The 19,935-nt window shown below is 43.9% G+C and overlaps 1 protein-coding gene across 7 annotated transcripts in view; it reads right to left on the reverse strand.

The window, feature by feature from the left end:
* imp3 (IMP U3 small nucleolar ribonucleoprotein 3) overlaps positions 1 to 19,935 on the reverse strand; it is a 326,220-nt gene that overhangs the window by 81,965 nt on the left and 224,320 nt on the right. For 4 of the 7 annotated variants that reach the window (XM_085982178.1, XM_085982176.1, XM_085982182.1 and 1 more), the window contains one exon: positions 2,724 to 2,775. The exons of the other annotated variants lie outside the window; for them this stretch is intronic. In XM_085982178.1, the coding sequence (XP_085838304.1) occupies positions 2,724 to 2,775 (52 nt within the window). The remainder of the gene's footprint in view (positions 1 to 2,723; positions 2,776 to 19,935) is intronic. 7 annotated transcript variants of the gene reach the window in all.

Below are 19,935 nucleotides of genomic sequence, written 5' to 3' on the forward strand. Positions count from 1 at the left end.
TGATGCACAGCGGTAGGCTCTCACCCTAAAGTATGGTAATTGTATCCAAATTACAAAAATATATACTTATGATACATCAGACACAGGACTGTTCGCTTCTCTTGGTCAGAGGTATCTATCATCGTCAACGTGCCTACATTATCACCACTCACCTTCATTTGCACTACTTTTGAAGCAGCAGCTGGCTTGAATATTCTCCTGGATAAAAGGTGGTCTTACTCACAAACCTACTACATTTCTTGATATAGAGCTGTTACCCAGCAACTTTGGGCACAGGTTTTATTTTTTACTTTATCCAAAAAGTCCTTAGAAAAGTCAAGTTTATTTAGTTTTTAGATTCATTGAATTTTTAGCTCCACGGTGGCTCAGTGAATCGATATGCTATGACATGGAGTATGAAAGTACTGGGTTCAACTAGTAGCCTGCCCTGTCAGTTGATCTCTTCAGGGATTGCAATGGGGGTGCGACAGTTGAACTCAATACCCATGAGAAAATTAGCCAGCATTTCTGCTCCTAATCACTGTCCAGCAGTTCTATTAGAAAGTGCAGGTGTGGATCTCTGGTGAGGACGTGATAGGGCTACGATGTCCTCCACAATCAAACAAACCACCAGGCCTCAATGTCCAGGCTCACACAGGAAAATGCCCATTTGGGCACAGTGGCAGAGACTTTGCAGTGTCCACTGAATCATGATCCAGCAAAAGTCAGCGCCTTTAAGAAGGGGAGTAGAAAAATCAGGGGCTAATGGGGGGAAAGTCCAAGATGAAATCTTCTAGGGTTAAATAAAATTTAGTCCACGCAGTCAAATGGAGACACATGGATGGCAGGTCCTCTAATCTACAACTTGCATTTATATAGCGCCTTTAAAGTAGTAAAACATCCCAAGGTGCTTCACATGAGCGATAAACAAAATTTCACACCGAGCCACACAAGAAGTTAGGGCAGATGACCAAAAACTTGGTCAAAGAGGTAGGTTTTAAGGAGCGTCTTAAAGGAGGAAAGAGAGGTAGAGGCGCGGTTTAGGGAGGGAATGCCAGATCTTACGGCCTTGGCAGCTGAAGGCACGGCCACCAATGGTGGAGCGATTAAAATCAGGGATGCACAAGAGGCCAGAATTGGAGGAGCGCAGAGATCTCAAAGGGTTGTAGGGCTGGAGGAGGTTACAGAGATAGAGGGGAAGGCCATGGAGAGATTTGAAAACCAGGATGAGAATTTTAAAATCAAGGTGTTGCTCATCCGGGAGCCAATATAAGTCAGCGAGAACATGGGTGATGGATGAACGGGACTTGGTGTGCGTTAGGATACGTGCAGCCGAGTTTTGGATGAGCTTAAGTTTATGGAGGTTGGAAGATGGGAGGCAGGCCAGGAGTGCGTTGGAATAGTCAAGTCGAGAGGTAACAAAGACACAGATGAGGGTTTCAGCAGATGAGTGGAGGCAGGGGTGGAGTTGGGCAATGTTATGGAGGTGAAAGTAGGCGGTCTTGGTGATGGTGCTGATGTGGTCGGAAGCTCATCTCGGGGTCAAATATGACACCAAAGTTGCAAACAGGTTTGGCTTCGGTCCTCCCAATATATAGTTGAAAGAAATTTCTGCTCATCCAGTACTGGATGTCTGACAAGCAGTCTGATAATTTAGAGAGTGGAGGAGTCGAGAGAGGTGGTGGTGAGGTAGAGCTGGGTGTCGTCAGCGTACATGTGGAACCTGATGTTGTTTTCAGATGATGTTGACGAGAAATAGGAGGGGGCCAAAGATAGATCCTTGGGGGACGCCAGAGGTAACGGTGTGGAAAGAGAAGCCATTGCAGGTGATTCTCTGGCTACAACCGGATTGATAAGAATGGAACCAGGCGAGTGCAATCTCACCCAGCTGGACGACAGAGGAGGATGGTGTGGTCAACCGTGTCAAAGGCTGCAGACAGGTCAAGAAGGACGAGGAGGCATAATTTATCATGGTCACAGTCACATAGGATGTCATTTGTGACTTTGGCAAGAGCTATTTCGGTACTGCGGCAGGGCCGGAAACTTGATTGGAGGGATTCCATCATGGAAAGATGGGCACAGATTTGGGAGGCGACAGCACGTTCAAGCACTTTGGAAGGGAAAGAGATGTTGGCGATGGGGTGGTAATTTACAAGGACAGAGGGGCCAAGGGTTGGTTTTTTGAGAGGAGTGATGACAGCAGATTTGAAGGGGAAGGGGACAGTACCTGAGGAGAGAGTACCATCAACAATATTAGTCAACACGGGCGCCAGAAAAGGAAGTTGGGTGGTCAGCAGTTTAGTGGGAATAGGATCGAGGAAGTAGGAGGTGGGTCTCATGGACAAGACGAGTTCGGAGAAGGCATGAGGAGAGACAGAAGAGAAACTGCAGAAAGATGAGAGTTCAGGGCTAGGGCAGGGGTGAACCTTAGAGGAAGTTTGGCCCAGTGGGCTAGGGGAAGGGAGGATCTACTGGGAGCAAGAGGTCTTGCTTAGCTTTTGAGTGTGCTGGCCGTTCTTCACAAATATAACTTGTACTAACATTTTCATCTAAAACTATGGCTTTAATTGAATTTTCAAAACAAAGGATAGAAACAAAACCTTTTTTTTTTAAATGGCAGGGCAGGTGTCCATTAAAGATGTGAGAAAGACACCATACAGGAGTGGAAAAGCTGTAAAAGGAGGCTTTTGAAATTTTTGACACAGAATCTAAGGAACCGACTTCTTTGAAAGATTACTGCTTACCTTGTCACCAGGAAGGCTGGGTCGGTTACTACTTCTGGTCCAACTCGCACATCTGACACAGCAAGTTAAGGAATCATTGCTCTTGGATTTCTAGAGAGAGTACCACAATCAATCAGCAAACCAGCACATTGCTCTGACGTGGGTTGTGCTGTTCAGAATCTTGTACACGTTGATTTTTGTTCAGTTTAGTTATTCGCAAAATCACTGGTTTTTAATTTTCACAGAAAAAATGAATGGAACCACACAAAGTGATCCCCAAAACACTGACAAAGATCCTAAAATATGACACAATGGAAATGGCATTTGATTTAGTCAACATAAACCAGTGCTTTGAATAACAGGGAGTGGCAACCTTTTTATATATTGCAGACAAGACTATTGATTTTCACAGAAAAAAGATGTAATCACAATATATGATCCCAAAACACTGGAATCCCAAGTGCAAGAGAGACCCTTTAGCCGCTAAAATAACCACTTTAATTCTGCAATGGGTACAAAGCATTTAGCATAGTGCAGCAATAGTGAACCTAGTCTGTATACTACTACAATTTCTGTTACAAAATGTATCACATCTCCAATAAGAGGACTGTCACAGGTCAGGATTTCTGGCTATGCCTCCATGGAAAATCCTTGGTGTGATGTGTTAAAAATGTTATATTAAGTTAAACTGAGTGCTCAAGGGGCTTAAAGTCACAGCACAGCGGGGCTGGGAGAAGTAAAAATTCAGATGGGGTGTCTGAGCCATCATGCTTCAAAGACAATGAAAGCTGGGATGGACATTTCACTGATCATTTACATGTATTTTGATTGGGATAACTCAAATTATTTGAGCTCAGCAGGGATAGTTGCCAGTGCAGTCTGGCGAGATTCCACTTCCTGGGGTCAGGAAAAAAAGAGAAATTTCCATCTTCAAAGTTGTCAGGACTGACAAAAGCTGCAAGAAAGAAAAAAGACTTGCATTTCTAGTGCCTTTCACGACCAACGGACGTCTGAAAGCGCTTTACATCCAATGAAGTACTTTTTTGTGTAGTCACTGTTGTAATGTAGGAAATGCGGCAGCCAATTTGCGCACAACAAGCGCCCACAAACAACAATGTGAAAATGACCAGATAATCTCTTTTTATTATGTTGATTGAGCGAGAAATACTGGCCAGGACACCGGGAATAACTCCCCTACTCTTCTTCGAAATAATGTCATGGGATCTTTTACGTCCACCTGAGAGCGCAGACGGGGCCTCAGTTTAACGTTAAGACAGCACCTCCGACAGTGCAGCACTTCCTCAGCACTGCACTGGAGTGTCAGCCTAGCTTTATGTGCGCAAGTCCCTGGAGCATACATCTTGGCCTGAGCTGGCAATTAAGATATAGCAGGTCAATTTCTCCAGGGCCAGGCTGACTCGAAAGGAAATAAAACAAAGAATATTTTGTCATCTATTTGTCATAGTGTAGCATGTTTTTGCTGTTCTGTTATCAGAAGATTTTAAAACATCTGGAATTGCTACTTTTGTTTAGTCATGTGCATTCTTACTTAGCCAAAGGGTATTGAGGCCAATTGGTAGCACCCTGTCCACCAATCCTGGCTGAGATAAGCCAACTCAGCACAAAACACGGATCAAACCTGGGACTTACCTCTTCCATATAGTTCAGCTATTCGCTGCCTTAGTGAGCTACTGGATGAAGCAAAGATGCCTTTAAATGCTGTTGATGCTCACTTGTAAATAGTGGTATTTTTTTGAAAGTTGTAATATTTTCAGTGCATTTGATTTCAACAGATCCTAATGGTTCCCACACGCAGCCTGGCCAGTTAGAATCACAGTTGAGTCCGACAACTTTGGGAAACAAGCCTTGCAAACACATTGCTGCAATCATGTTTACTGAGCTACATCTGCTGCATAAACACTTACAACGGTTTGGCACGGAAATAGTTACCAAGCTTAATCATCATCGGGGAAGAGAGAGCACTACACAATCACGCACTTGTATGGCTGATAAGTGGAATCTGCATTTTATTTCTGCTCCTCCAGTTCTCTCACAAATGAAACAAAAGACAGATTGCACTCGTTCACTGTCTGTGGTTTGTTTTTAATTATGTGCATTATTACTTCTTTTACAAATAAATGCAAATTGTTGGTTTTCCCACAGAGGCGCGCACACAGCACCAAATTTCTATGTACCAAATTGTTCTCCATTCAACAAGAGTCACATGTCAAAACAAATTCATGGGTGGCTCTAGCTTGAAAATAACCATGTTTCACAATACTGGATCAGTAAAATCATTCCCAACTAGGTGAAAATTAGACTTGTAGAACTGGGAACCTCGAATCGTCTTTTTCAAAAGAACTCCCATTCGCAAAGCTTAGCATACAGTACACTGCCAATAGCTCTGATAGTTTTCGGAACATAGGAACCAGAGTAGGCCATTCAGCCCCTGGAATCTGTTCCGCCATTCAACGAGATCATGGCTGATCTGCAACCTAACTCCATATACCCGCCTTTGGCCCATATCCCTCAATATCACATAAAAGGTTACTACACAAGATAAGAGCTCATGGGGTTGGGGGTAATATATTAGCATGGATAGAGGATTGGCTAACTAACAGAAAACAGAGAGTCGGGATAAATGGGTCATTTTCAGGTTGGCAAACTGTAACTAGTGGGTGTTATGTATTGTGTGTTCTCATCCACAAAATGCAGCCACACAGAAGCGCCTTCTTACTGAGGACAACCTTACTCTTGAAAAGGCCATTGAAGTTAGTGTCTCCATGGAGATGGCGGAAAAGGAGGCTCACCAGTTGAGTTCAACAGGGAGAGTTCACAAGGTGTCGTCTGAGCCTAAAGGTGCGCGGAACGGCACATGTTACCGTTGTGGGAAAACGGGCCATCACGCTAATGACTGCTGGTGTACGGAGCTGGAATGCCGAAATTGTGGCAAAAAGGGTCACATTGAACGCGCCTGTAGAGGTAAAAAAAGACAGAGCTGGGAAGCATGAAAGCAAAATGTCTGTATTTGGACAAGAGAGGAAAAGGAGTGTTCATTCAGTGCAGTATGATGGAACAAGCAAAACAGAGGGGAGCGACACCTCTGAGGAGGAAGAGGTGCACATACTGACGGTTGCAGGTGGTTCAAATGGCTACTGGATATCACCACTGGTGGAGGTACAATCAGTGCGGATGGAGGTGGACACAGGCGTGGCCGTGTCCCTTGTTTCAGACACTGTCTACAACAAAATGCTAAAGCATCTTACCCTTCAGCCAACAAACATTGTGCTAAAGACGTATACCAGCGAACCTGTGGCCATGAGAGGCGCCATTGAGGTGACAGTTAAATTGAACGGACAGACTGCGAAACTGCCACGAAATGTGGTAAAGGGAAATTACCCATCGCTACTGGGACGTGCGTGGCTAGAGAAAATCACGCTGGACTGGCCTGCAGTCCGCAAGATGTCAAAAGGGGAGTCAGGTCTGACTGCAGTGTTAAACAAACATGCAGAACTCTTCAATGGGGAACTTGGGAGCATGAAAAAGATCAGCGTGAGACTGGACATTAAACCTGACAGCAAGCCGAAGTTTCACAAAGCCCGACCTGTACCCTATGCAATTAGGCCAAAAGTTGAGGCTAACTTGGAGGCCTTAGTCGAGAATGGAGTCCTGGAGCCTGTGAGCGTGAGCAAATGGGCCACACCCATTGTTCCTGTCCTGAAAAAGGATGGATCTGTTCGAATCTGCAGGGATTTTAAAAAGTGACTATTAACCCGCTGTCTGCGGAACAGTACCCTCTTCCCCTCATTGATGATCTTTTTACGGGCCTGGCCGGAGGGCAAAAGTTCAGCAAAATAGACTTATGCCAGGCTTATCTACAAATGCATGTCGATGACAAATCAAAGGAGCTGCTGACAACTGTGACACACAAGGGGCTATACAGGTACTGCCGCCTTCCGTTTGGAATTACGTCGGCCTCTGCTCTATTCCAAAGGGCAATGGATCAGATTTTGAGTGGACTGCCAGGAGTCCAGTGCTACCTGGACGACATCCTTGTCACTGGGACAAATGAGGAGGATCATCTTCTGAACTTGGATGCGACACTACAACGACTGAAAGAGTACGGACTCAGAGTTCGTAAAGACAAATGTGAATTCTTTCAGTCTTCAGTTGAGTACCTGGGGCATGTGATTGACGCTACTGGCCTGCATAAGGCGCCGTCAAAGGTCAAGGCGATCGTGGAGGCCCCAGCACCCCAGAACGTGAGCCAGTTACGTTCATTTCTGCGGCTACTTAACTACTATGAGCAGTTTATTCCAGACTTAGCAACATTGCTGAAGCCGTTACATCAGTTGCTATGTCAAGGCAAAATATGGAAATGGACTGAACTGTGCAACTAAGCTTTCGCCCAAGCAAAGAAAGCACTGCTGAAATCGGAGGTCCTGACACACTTCGACCCAAAGCTACCCATGCAGCTAGCATGTGATGCATCACCATATGGTGTGGGAGCTGTCATATCCCACATGATGCCTTCTGGTGAAGAGAAACCTATCGCCTTCGCATCACGCACCTTGAACAAGGCCGAGAGTAACTATGCACAGATTGAGCGCGAGGCCTTGGGAATTGTTTTTGGAATTCGAAAATTTCATCAGTACCTGTTTGGGAGAAGGTTCACACTCCTGACGGACCACCGTCCATTGACTTCAATCTTCGGGCCCCACACCGGAATTCCGTCTCTCGCTGCAAGCAGGATGCAAAGGTGGGCTTTACTGTTGTCAGGACACACATACGACATCAAATATCGCAAATGAGACTTGCACGGCAATGCAGATGGTCTCTCGAGGCTACCCTTGCCTGTTACTCCCCCAGAGCCTCGTCAGATAGACATCTTCTACTTTAGACAAGTGGAGGGAGCACCTGTCACGGCAGTTCAGGTGCGAAGGTACACCCGCAACGATCCAGTCCTGTCTGAGGTAATGGACAATGTCATTCGAGGGAGAGCTATAGGAGATTCTCCTAGTTTGAAACCTTACGTTTCAAAAAGAAATGAGCTCTCCGTCCAGGCAGGTTGTCTTCTTTGGGGACGCCGTGTCATCATTCCGCCACCTCGGAGGGAACCTATACTGCAACAACTTCATACAGGCCACAGTGGGATGGTTCGGATGAAGGAAATGGCAAGAAGCTACTTCTGGTGGCCAGGTCTTGATGGAAATATTGAGGAGAAAACCAAAACATGTTCCCCATGTCAAAGGGTCCGGAATGTTCCACAGCTGGCAACCCTACACCCCTGGGATTGGCCTGCAGAAGTGTGGCAGCGAGTACATGTGGACTTCGCTGGTCCTTTCGAAGAGAAGATGTTTATGGTGGTTGTGGACGCTCGTAGCAAGTGGCCGGAGGTCGCTGTGATGAGGTCTACCACGGCAGAGAAAACAATTGAGAAACTTGGTGAGATGTTCAGCCATTATGGCTCACCGGAACTCGGAAGTGACAACGGTCCACAATTTGTATCACAGGAGTTTGCAACCTTCCTGCATGTGAATGGTGTCCAACACATCAGGTCTGCGCCCTATCATCCCTCTACTAACGGCCTGACAGAAAGGTTCATGCAAACTTTGAAGCACGCCTTGAAGGCATCGCAAGGTCAGGGCTCCATCCACCAACGTCTGAACAGCTTCCTGTTGTCCAACAGAACGAGCCGCATGCCACAACCAAAACATCCCCCGCTTCGCTCATGAAGAGGCAGTTGCGGACAAGTTTTGACTTACTCAAACCTCCAAGGGCAGAACAGGTTGTCCATCGTCAACAACAAGCTCAAGTTGAAAAGAGAGAGAAAAGAGCCAAGGAGAGACGGTTTCACCCTGGAGAGCACGTCCTAGCTCGAAACTACAACACTGGACTGAAATGGGTTCCTGCTATGGGATTCACACAGACAGGCCCTGTGTCTTACACGGTTGAGACTGCCGAGGACGTCGTCTGGAGAAGACACACAGATCAACTGTTGCAAGGAGCAGAGACAGCCACAGAGGCTCCAACGGCTGGTTGGCCTGAACTGTTTCCGAATGATACCGCAAACCAGCATCCTTTGCCACAGTGCTCTTCTCCAACACAGGAAGTCAAAGAGACTGTTCCACCTGTGCAAGCTCCTGACTTTCAACTGACACAGGCACCTTCTCCATCCAGGCCTGTGTCAATGCCTACTGCTGTGGAAGCCAGCGATGACCGCCGGTATCCTGTCAGAGAGCGGCGGCCTCCAAGACGCTTGGATCTGTAGGCTTAGTGACTTACCCACAAGACTGGGGCAGAATAAACCCCAGGGTAAAGTCAGGGTTGAGGCAGTCTACCTCTACCCTTGGTTAGTGAGTGCATTGAAAGTAACTTACCTGTTGAGGAATAATGTGGACCTTTCATTTAAGAGGGGAGGAATATGTTATGTATTGTGTATTCTCCTCCCACCTGTGGTGGCGCTGTCACAGCAGATAAATGGTTGGGTGTTCTCTTGGTTAAGTTTAGCTCTCTTTGTTCGGAACTTTCCAGAACTTCCTTTCCTTCCTGAATAAAGCACTTCATGTTTGAATCTCTGAGTTCTGAGTCCTAAATTGTGTCTAGGTAGAAAGGTACCGACACAACAGTGGGGTGTCGCATGGATCAGTGCTGGGGCCTCAACTATTTACAATCTATATTAATGACTTGGATGTAGGGACCGGGTGTAATGCAGCCAAATTTGCTGATGATACAAAGATAGGTGGAAAAGCAAATTGTGTGGAGGAAGCAAAGAATCTCCAAAGGGATATATATGGATAGGCTAAGTAAGTGGGCAAAAATCTGGCAGATGGAGTTTAATGTGGGAAAATGCAAGGTTACCCACTTTAGCAAGAAAAATAAAAATAAAAAATTATTATTTAAATGGGGAGAGATTACAAAATGCTGAGCTAGAGAGGGATCTAGGGGTCCATGTACATGAATCACAAAAAGTTAGCATGCAGGTACAGCAAGTAATTAGGAAGGCAAATGGGAGTGTTGGCCTTTATTGCAAGGAGAATGGAGTATAAAAGTAGGGAAGTCCTGTTACAACTGTACAGGGCGTTGGTGAGACCACACCTGGAGTACTGCGAACAGTTTTGGTCTCCTTATTTAAGGAAGGATATACTTGCAGTGGAGGCAGTTCAGAGAAGGTTCACGAGATTGATTCCGGAGATGAAGGGGTTGTGTTATGAAGAAGGTTAAGCAGGTTGGGCCTATACTCATTGGAGTTTAGAACAATGAGAGGGGATCTTATTGAAACATATAAGATTCTGAAGGTGTTTGACCGGGTAGATGCAGAGAGGACGTTTCTCCTCGTGGGGGAATCTAGAACTAGGGGGCATAATTTCAGAATAAGGGGGCACCCTTATAAATCGGAAATGAGTAGGAATTTCTTCTCAGAGGGTCGTGAATCTTTGGAATTCTCTTCCCCAGAGAACTATGGAGGCTGGGTAATTGAATATATTGAAGGTGGAGATAGGCAGCTTTTTGAAAGGTAAGGGAGTCAAGGGTTATGGGGAGCAGGCAGGGAAGTGGCGTTGAGGCAAAGATCAGATCAGCCATGATCTTACTTAATGGCGGAGCAGGCTCGAGGAACCAAATGGCCAACTCCTGCTCCTACGTCTTATGTTCTTATTAACAAAAAGCTATCAATCTAGCATCAATTGCCATTTGCGGAAGAGAGTTCCAAAATTCTATCACCTTTTGTGTGTAGAAGTGTTTCCTAATTTCAATCCTGAAAGGTTTGGCTCTAATTTTTAGACTATGCTCCCTAGTCTTAGAATCCCCAACCAGCGGAAATAGTTTCTCTCTATCTACCCTATCTGCTCCCCTTAATATCCTGAAAACTTCGGTCAGATCACCCCCTAACCTTCTAAATTCTATGGTGTGGAGATGCCGGAGTTGGACTGGGGTGGACAAATGTAAGAAGTCACACAACACCAGGTTATAGTCCAACAGCTTTATTTGAAATCACAAGCTTTCGGAGCGCTGCTCCTTCGTCAGGTGAAGTGGAGAAATGCATAAAGACACAGCTTATATAGTCAGAGAATAATGTCAGATGTTTACAGGTAATCTTGCCAACTGCCATTTATCACACCTCGGCAGAGAGATAATCACAGCAATCAAAGGTGTGAATGGTGTCCAAACAGGCCAGTCAGGAAAACATTACATCAAGGAACAATGAGGTGGGGTCACAAGGGGTCAAATATTGCAGATGCTGGGGTCTGTATGAAAAACAAAAAAAGACAAAAAACATTTTTTTTTTTTTGCTGGAAATCACAGCAGGTCCGGCCGCATCTGTGTAGAGAGAACAAGCCAATGTCGACTCGAGTCTGGATGGCCCTGCGTCAGGTGGGGTTACATGTAGCGTGACATGAACCCAAGATCTCGGTTGAGGCCGTCCTCATGGGTGCGGAACTTGGCTATCAGTTTCTGCTCGACGATTTTGCGTTGTCGTGTGTCTCGAAGGCCGCCTTGGAGAATGCTTACCCGAAGATCGGAGGCTGAATGTCCTTGACTGCTGAAGTGTTCCCCGACTGGGAGGGAACACTCCTGCCTGGTGATTGTTGCACGGTGTCCGTTCATCCGTTGTCGCAGTGTCTGCATGGTCTCGCCGATGTACCATGCTCCGGGGCATCCTTTCCTGCAACGTATGAGGTATGAGGTAGACCCCAGCATCTGCAATATTTGACCCCTTGTGACCCCACCTCATTGTTCTTTGATGTAATGTTTTCCTGACTGGCCTGTTTGGACACCATTCACACCTTTGATTGCTGTGATTATCTCTCTGCCGAGGTGTGATAAATGGCAGTTGGCAAGATTACCTGTAAACATCTGACATTATTCTCTGACTATATAAGCTGTGTCTTTATGCATTTCTCCACTTCACCTGACGAAGGAGCAGCGCTCCAAAAGCTTGTGATTTCAAATAAAGCTGTTGGACTATAACCTGGTGTTGTGTGACTTCTTACATTTCTAAATTCTAGGGCATACAACCCTAATTTGTGTAATCTCTCCTAACATAACCCTTGAAGTCCGGGTATCATTCTGGTAAATCTACACTGCACTCCCTCCAAGACCAATATATCCTTCCTACGGCGTGGTACCCTGTTCATGACATTTTAATGATCTATGTACCTGCCGCACCCACCACCCCCCCGCCCCTATCTCTTTGGACATTCACTGTTTTTAGCTTTTCACCATTTAGAAAGTGCCCTGTACTATCCTTTTTAGGTCTAAAGTGGATGACCTCAAATTTGCTTACATTGAAATCTATTTGCCACACTTTTGCCCATTCACTTAATCTATTAATATCCCTTTGTAATTTTATGCTTCCATCTACACTGCCTGCAATGCCGCCTATCTTTGTGTCATCGGTAAATTTGGATATATGACTTTCTATGCCATCATCTAAGTTGTTAATAAATACTGTGAATAGTTAAGGCCCTAACACAGATCCTTGCGGGACACCACTAGTCACATCCTGCCAATTTGAGTACCTACCCATTATCCCCACTCTCTATCTCCTGCTGCTCAGCCAATTTCCTAACCAGGTCAATAGTTTGCCTTCAATTAACAATCTCTTATGTGGGACTTTATCAAATGCCTTCTGGAAGTCCATATAAATAACATCCTTAGACATTCCTTTGTCCACTACTTTAGTCACTGCTTCAAAAAATTCTATCAGGTTCGTCAGGCATGACCTACCTTTCACAAATCCATGCTGGCTCTCTGATCAACTGAAAATTTGCGAGGTGTTCAGTCACCCTATCCTTAATTATAGACTCTAGCAATTTCCCGACAACAGATGTTAGGCGAACTGGTCTATAATTCCCTGGTTTCCCTCTCTCACCATTCTTAAATAGTGGAGTAACACAACGCAATTTTCCAACCTAAAGGAACAGTTCCTGAATCGAGAGAACTTTGGAAGATTACAGTTAGGGCATCTGCAATGTGCTCACCTACTTCCTTTAAAACCCTGGGATAGAAATCATCTTGTCCTGGGGATTTGTCACTCTATAGTGCCATTATTTTCTTCATTACTGTTATTTTACTTACGTTAATTTTATTGAGTCCCTGTCCCCGATTCAATATTAGTTTCCTTGGGATTTCCGGCATGCTAGCCTCCTCTTCTCCTGTAAATACTGATGCAAAGTAATTATTCAACACGTCCACTATTTCCTTATCATTGACAATATCACCACTTTCAGTTTTTAATGGACCAACATTGTTCCTGACTACCCACTTTTGCCTAATGTAATTGTAAAAATTCTTTGTATTGATTTTGATATTCGTTGCAAGTTTCTTTTCATACTCTCTTTTTGTAGCTCTTACTATCTGTTTTGTGACACTTTGCTGTTCTTTGCATCTTTCCGACTTGCCAGGATGTGTGTTTTTTTTGCATTTTTGTATGCTTTTTCTTTTAGTTTTATGGTGTCCCTTACCTCTTTCGGTCATCCATGGCTCTTTTTTTGGCAAGTAGAGCTCTTGCCCTTCAGGGGTATAAACTGGTTCTGTATCATACTAAATTATTTTTTGAACATCACCCACTGATCTTGTCGTTTTACCCATTAACAGCTTTGCCCAGTTTACTGTGGACAGTATTTATCTAGAGATAGCAAAATGTGTTGAACACCTTCCTGTGTCTTCAATTTTCTCTTGTCTCCAGAAGTCACCGACTACTGAGGTACGGTTCTATGGTGCTGGCTGCCCTGTAGTACCTCACCGAACTGGTCATTCTTCATTGGGTGCTGGCAAGGTACCGAACTGCAGGGACATCACACATGAACCTCATTCCGTTTTCACAGGGTAACCACACATCTGCACTTTCCAGCAGGGGTGAATGCACAGCGATCAGAAGCAGACACCCTGATTAACCCAGAACATGAGGGCCAATTACACCACCCAGCCGAGATCAATTAACTCAGCGCAGGCTCTTCTTCAGGGGAATTTATAATGGGGAACAAAGAAATGGCAGACCAATTAAATACATGCTTTGGTTCTGTCTTCACAGAGGAGGAAACAAATAACCTCCCAGAGATGTCAGGGAACATAGGGTCTAATGAGAGGGAGGAACTGAAAGAAATCAGTATTTGTAGGGAAATGGTGTTTGGGAAATTGACGGAATTGAAGGCCGATAAATCTCCAGGGCCTGATAATCTACATCCTAGGGTAGTTAAGGAAGTGGCCCTAGAAATAGTAGATGCATTGCTGGTCATCTTCCAAAATTCGATAGACTCTGGAACAGTTCCCATGGATTGGAGGGTAGCTAATGTTACCCCACTATTCAAAAAAGGTGGTAGAGAGAAAACGGGGAATTATAGACTGGTAAGCCTGACATCAGTAGTGGGGAAAAAGCTAGAGTCCATTATAAAAGATGTAATAGCAGAGCACTTGGAAAACAGTGAGCGGATCGGACAAAGTCAACATGGATTTACAAAAAGGTAAATCGTGCTCATCTAATCTACTGGAATTTTTTGAGGATGTAACTGGTAGAATAGATAAGGGAGAACCAGTGGATGTGGTGTATTTGGACTTTCAGAAGGCTTTTGATAAGGTCCCGCATAAGAGATTAGCGTGCAAAGTTAAGGCACGTGGGATTGGGGCAAGGTACTGACTTGGATAGAGAACTGGTTGGCAGACAGGAAGCAAAGAGTTGGAATAAAAGGGTCTTTTTCCGAGTGGCAGGCAGTGACTCGTGGGATACTGCAGGGATCGGTTCTAGGACCCCAGCTATTCACAATATATATTAATGATCTAGACGAGGGAACTAGATGTAATATCACCATGTTTGCAGACGACACAAAGCTGGGTGGGCGTGTGTGCTGTGAGGAGGATACAGAGAAACTCCAGTACGATTTGGACAGGTTGGGTGATTATACTGCATCTGCCCAATGTGGATAAATGCGAGGTTATCCACTTTGGTGGCAAAAACAGGAAGGCAGATTATTATCTGAACGGCAATAGATTGGGAGAAGGGGAAGTGCAACGAGACCTGGGTGTCCTTGTGCACCAGTCGCTGAAGGTAAGCATGCAGGTGCAGCAGGCGGTGAAGAAGGCAAATGGTATGTTAGCCTTCGTAGCGAGAGGGTTCGAGTACAGGAACAAGGATGTCTTGCTGCAGTTGTACAGGGCCTTGGTGAGACCATTCCTTGAGTATTGTGTGCAGTTTTGGTCGCTTTATCTGAGGAAGGATGTTCTTGCCTTCGAGGGAGTGCAGCGAAGATTCACCAGATTGATACCTGGAATGGCAGGAATGACGTATGAGGAGAGATTGTGTCGATTGGGCTTATGCTCGCTGGAGTTTAGAAGAATGAGAGGGGATCTCATTGAAACTTATAAAATTCTAACAGGACTAAACAGACTAGATGCAGGAAGGATGTTCCCGATGGCGGTGGAGTCCAGAACTAGGGGTCACAGTCTAAGGATAAGGGGTAAGCCATTTAGGATAGAGATGAGGAGGAATTTCTTCACCCAGAGAGTGGTGAACCTGTGGAATTCTCTACCACAGAAGGCAGTTGAGGCCAATTCATTAAATATATTCAAGAAGGAGTTAGATATATTTCTTAAGGGTAAAGTGATCAAGGAATATGGGGGGAAGGCAGGGACAGGGTACTGAGTTTGGATGATCAGCCATGATCTCATTGAATGGCGGAGCAGGCTCGAGGGGCCGAATGGCCTACTCCTGCTCCTATCTTCTATGTTTCTATGACTCATGATGCCTAAAACTGGACTAGTAACTTGCTTTATTCTTTCCCAATTCCACAACTGTAAAATCCGAAGACAAGAATCATTTTCCAGAAAATGACTCGCATTAATAAAGTTCAGCTCACTGAGCAGCCCCTTACCTTTGATAAATATACCCAGCAATACCAGAATGCGTTAAAAGTTTAAGCAGGGCTGCCAACATTGAAGAATTTGTTAATGATAAACATCACCTCCAAGAGTGACATGGTTTGGCAACACATTTAAAGTAGTAAATAAATAAATTCCATATGTTTAAGAGTGACATGTATAGAATTAGGCTGCATTGTTAAACCAAATGAAAAAATGACTGCTGGTCTGTTAGATTTAGTACTTTGCATGTTAAAAATCTTATAGTATTTTCTGTTAATTTATTTACAGCTTTGATTTATCTGCAGAAAGAATAGATTACAGTAATTGGCAGATGTGTCAAGGAAGCACTTTAAAAAAAAATCTTGTATCCAGTGCACGATTGATTACTGTTGACCTACTAGGGAAGCCTCTGACAGACCAGAGTGCAAACAACTTGATTCAAGCCACAAGGTTCCTTAACCAAAAAAAACTGAATGTTATAATGTAGAAACGAGACAAAAACATGTATAACAAATGACATTATGTGACACATGTTTAATTCACACTCAAATGATATACAAGGCATTGGCAAAATAACTTGCATAAATCAAAGAATAAATAATTCTGCCAGGACTTCCCCAGAGCTTTGCTGACAAGAGAATCCTCATTGTGACAAAGCTGCAAGGGCAAGAGTTGTTTATGCCAGCCAATTATATTTAATTGATGATGTACAGACGTCCTTTAAGATTCCATTTTTATTGATTAAAAGTAAATAGTGCCCGCAGGTTTGATTTGGTGCGCAGTTTTAGAATTATCTTGCGCTAACAAAAGTAAAGTTTTGAGAAAGTGGTCCAGTCAGGGCAAGGGGGTGAATAGAAAGATATTTTACTGTGGCTAAATTGTAATAGTTGAGATGCTCCCAGTACCCCATTCTGAAGACAGATATTTGATCCTACCAGTTTTGTAGCTAAACCTTTTGCTTCAGCCTCCTGGTGCAGATGCATCTTGTCTTTTTAGAAGAGCATGAAATCTCCCTCACAAATGGCAATCAGGCCTTTTGCTTGGTTAAAATACTGCATTGTATAGGTTGTATGGTATCAATCAATCTCATCTTTAACCCCTGAAACTCTCAGCCAGCAATTTGTGACACTTAAAACACAAATCATTTAGAGGCCAGCATATACATAAACAACATTGTCGGGCTGTAAAACTAGTGTTAACAAACAGGGCTAAGGGCACGATCAGAAACTGAGCCTGGCGTACCATTTTCAAAACTCATGCACAGATTTAAAACAGACCTAAACTTCTGTCAGAGCACAGGTAACACTTCATCTATCACACTGATCTAATTAGTTATATGTAGAGAAGGTGTTATTACAAGTCTATTGGCAGTCGTTCGATAAATGCATGGTACTGCGAGTAATCTTTTGTGGAAACTGTGTTCTTACAGATTTTCAGTCAGAACAAGAAACAGTGAGACCTGTTTGAGATAGGGGGTTAGAGTGAGAACAACTACGGCTATTTAAATCAAACATCTCCATGGAGGGGGAAACTAAACATAGTTCAAAGATCCTCACTGGGTGGATTGGGATCACCTGCAATAACCCCCATGGTTGAAAACACATTTATGAATATGCTGCTGTGTATGAAATGATACTCAAAAGAATTACAACACAGAAACAGGACATTTAGCAAACTAGTCAGTGTTGGTGTTTACCCTCCACACGAGCTGTAGTCCTAACCCCATGTGCCTGCCCTGTCCCCATACCTTTTATCCCGTTTCTTTCAACCATCTATCTAACCTATTCTTAAATGCTGATATGGTCTCTGCTTCAATCACTAACTCCAGTAGTGCATTCCACAGCCCCACAACCCTCCATGTAAAGACAAGTTTCTTCTGCTCTCTGTCCTAAATCTCTTGCATTTAATCATAGCTATTAAATAGAATAAAGTACCTCACCCCACAGACTACTTCACGCATTCTGTCACACCCCATCTCCACCTACTCTAAGCAGAGGCATAATTACTTGATCATTCCCCAAGACCCTGCACATGCCTAGCTGGATTCCTAGGAGAAGGGCAGGGAACTCCATCCATCAGCTCACATGCCGCCACAGATTGCTGTACTAGGAGAAAAACGCAGCCACCCACAACTGGAGCATTACTCAAATCTCAGCACACAGGCAAAATCCACGGCGGATTTAAGCCAAACCAAGTGAGTGATGGGGAGGTTCCTCCTACACCAAGCAGTATGGGATCCCTTCCTAAGGGTTCACTATGTTTACCCAACCCACAAACACATTCATCCAAAAAAATAATGGAATAAGTACCACAGTGCATTTTTTTCATTAAAGAAGCAATTGATTCAGTTTAGTTTCTATTTGCATCGATTTATTTGAATAGTTGCGATTTGAAAGTAGCGTCAGCAGAATATTGACGAGTTGTTGGACCTGTGCAGGATGGAGATTAACATACAGAGATGTAATGAAGAGATTACCTTGGGTTAAGGACATCTCTTGATGTAAACTCACGGTTGGTAACTTCTCCCGACAAGCTGATGAATATAGTATTAAATAGTAACTGTTTATACAAAAATAAACCCAAAAAACAGCAAATGGTCATTTCTTGCCAGCATTTCAAAAAGAGGCACAATGTTAGCCCTCTTCTTTTTAAATTTCTGGACAGCCGTTTACAGCTGCAATCAGTTAATAGTGACTGCGTTTATAAAGCAAGTCCACTGGGGCAATGAGTAATGAGTGCTGCATTCCACTTTAACTTTTATTTAAGACTTCAGTGCCTATTTTAACCTCCTCAGATTTCTCACCGCCTGTACTACTATTATTTGTAACAGCATCACAGGGGAACAGTCCAAAAAAAAAACCTACATTTTCAGGCCTCACAAAAGGACTGGCCCCTTCTCATTACACGCCCTGATGGGCATCCATGAGTCCTAGTAAATAGATTTTTTTTTTTTTTTTTTTAATTGCAGTTAAGCAAGAAAGAATTCATATTCCTGTAGCACCTTATCACATCCTTAGGATGTGCCAAACTGCTTGACAATCAACGGATTACTTTTGAAGTGTGGTCACTGTTGCTATGTTGGAAAATACAGCAGCCAATTTGCACACAACACGATCCCTCAAGCAGCAAGTAAATGCATGACCAAATAATCAAGTTTTGGATGGCTCACAGCTGACTAGCTTATTGACACTCACCATCTAGACTCACACATCAAGAATTGTTACTTGGGCCAAGTGCCAGAAACTGCTGCCGCTCTATCCCTTAGTTGAGACTGCATTTTCCAGAAGAGAGATAAAAATAAAGGAGGGGAGAAATAGTTTAGCGTCTCGTGCACCTCTCCCCAACCCAGCCTGAGCTTTCAGTTACCCAAGGCTCCTGAATCCAAACATGTCCACAATAGCAGACACCAGGGCTGTAATGAGCTACTTCCTGTTTCCCATCCAGCAATATCAGAGGAACCTAAGTGAGCACACCAGGCCTCTGCTTTCTCAGCTTCCTATAGTCACACGGAGATGAACTTTCCAAACACCATGCCAAAAAGGACTAAAATAAGCACTGTTCTCACTTTCTAGACCCAACAGAGTGACCCAGAGTAATCCAAAAATAGCCCATTTTCACTTGGGAATAGGATTCATTGCATGGGAAGTTATAATTATAAAGACTTTAAAGACTTAAGTTATTTTATGGTCTCTGCCAAAACCACTGGGTCATCATCTTTTAAATAAACAAAAAAAACTCAGCATTTTAACCCTGCATATAAAGCGTACTTAAACAAAAACAGAGCACAAACTTCACTTCATATATTAATCCACCTTCACAACTCACATGGAACTAGGAGGGGACTCTTAAAATTAACCCCACAACTATTCTTTGCAAAGCACTAACATTCTATAAAATCACCCGACATCAATAAAGTTGAATCAATCATAACGCTGAACACCAACAAGGGATAAGTTCCAGTAAACCATGCTGCAACCCTTTGCTGTAAACTCTATTGTGTCCACTATTTTTTTTGGTCAGCCAGGGATTTGAAGTGCAAAAAAACCCATCAGCATACTCGAGACTCTAAACCAGGCTGCTGAGAAATCCATACTGGTAGTTTGTTTGCCTAATAGGGACACACCCCACAGAATTGGGCACGAGTTTGCAAAATCCTAGATTTTGAAATGTGTACCAGGACTCTGCTCAAACTTTAACAAGCTAAAATTGCACCATTTACCAGACCCCTAAAAAGCTTCCTGCTACTCGTCTAACTTGAACCACCCTACCCATTACAGCATTACCATGCAAGGTTACTTTGAGCCGAATGTGCAGAGTTCCAGCACCCAGTAACAGGTCTACCCTTCCACATCTCATTAATGAGTCAGTCTCACTG

The sequence above is a fragment of the Somniosus microcephalus genome, chromosome 3 (genome assembly GCF_052327205.1).
Source record: "Somniosus microcephalus isolate GS21.2 chromosome 3, FLI_Smic_1.0, whole genome shotgun sequence".
Lineage (NCBI taxonomy): Eukaryota > Metazoa > Chordata > Chondrichthyes > Squaliformes > Somniosidae > Somniosus > Somniosus microcephalus.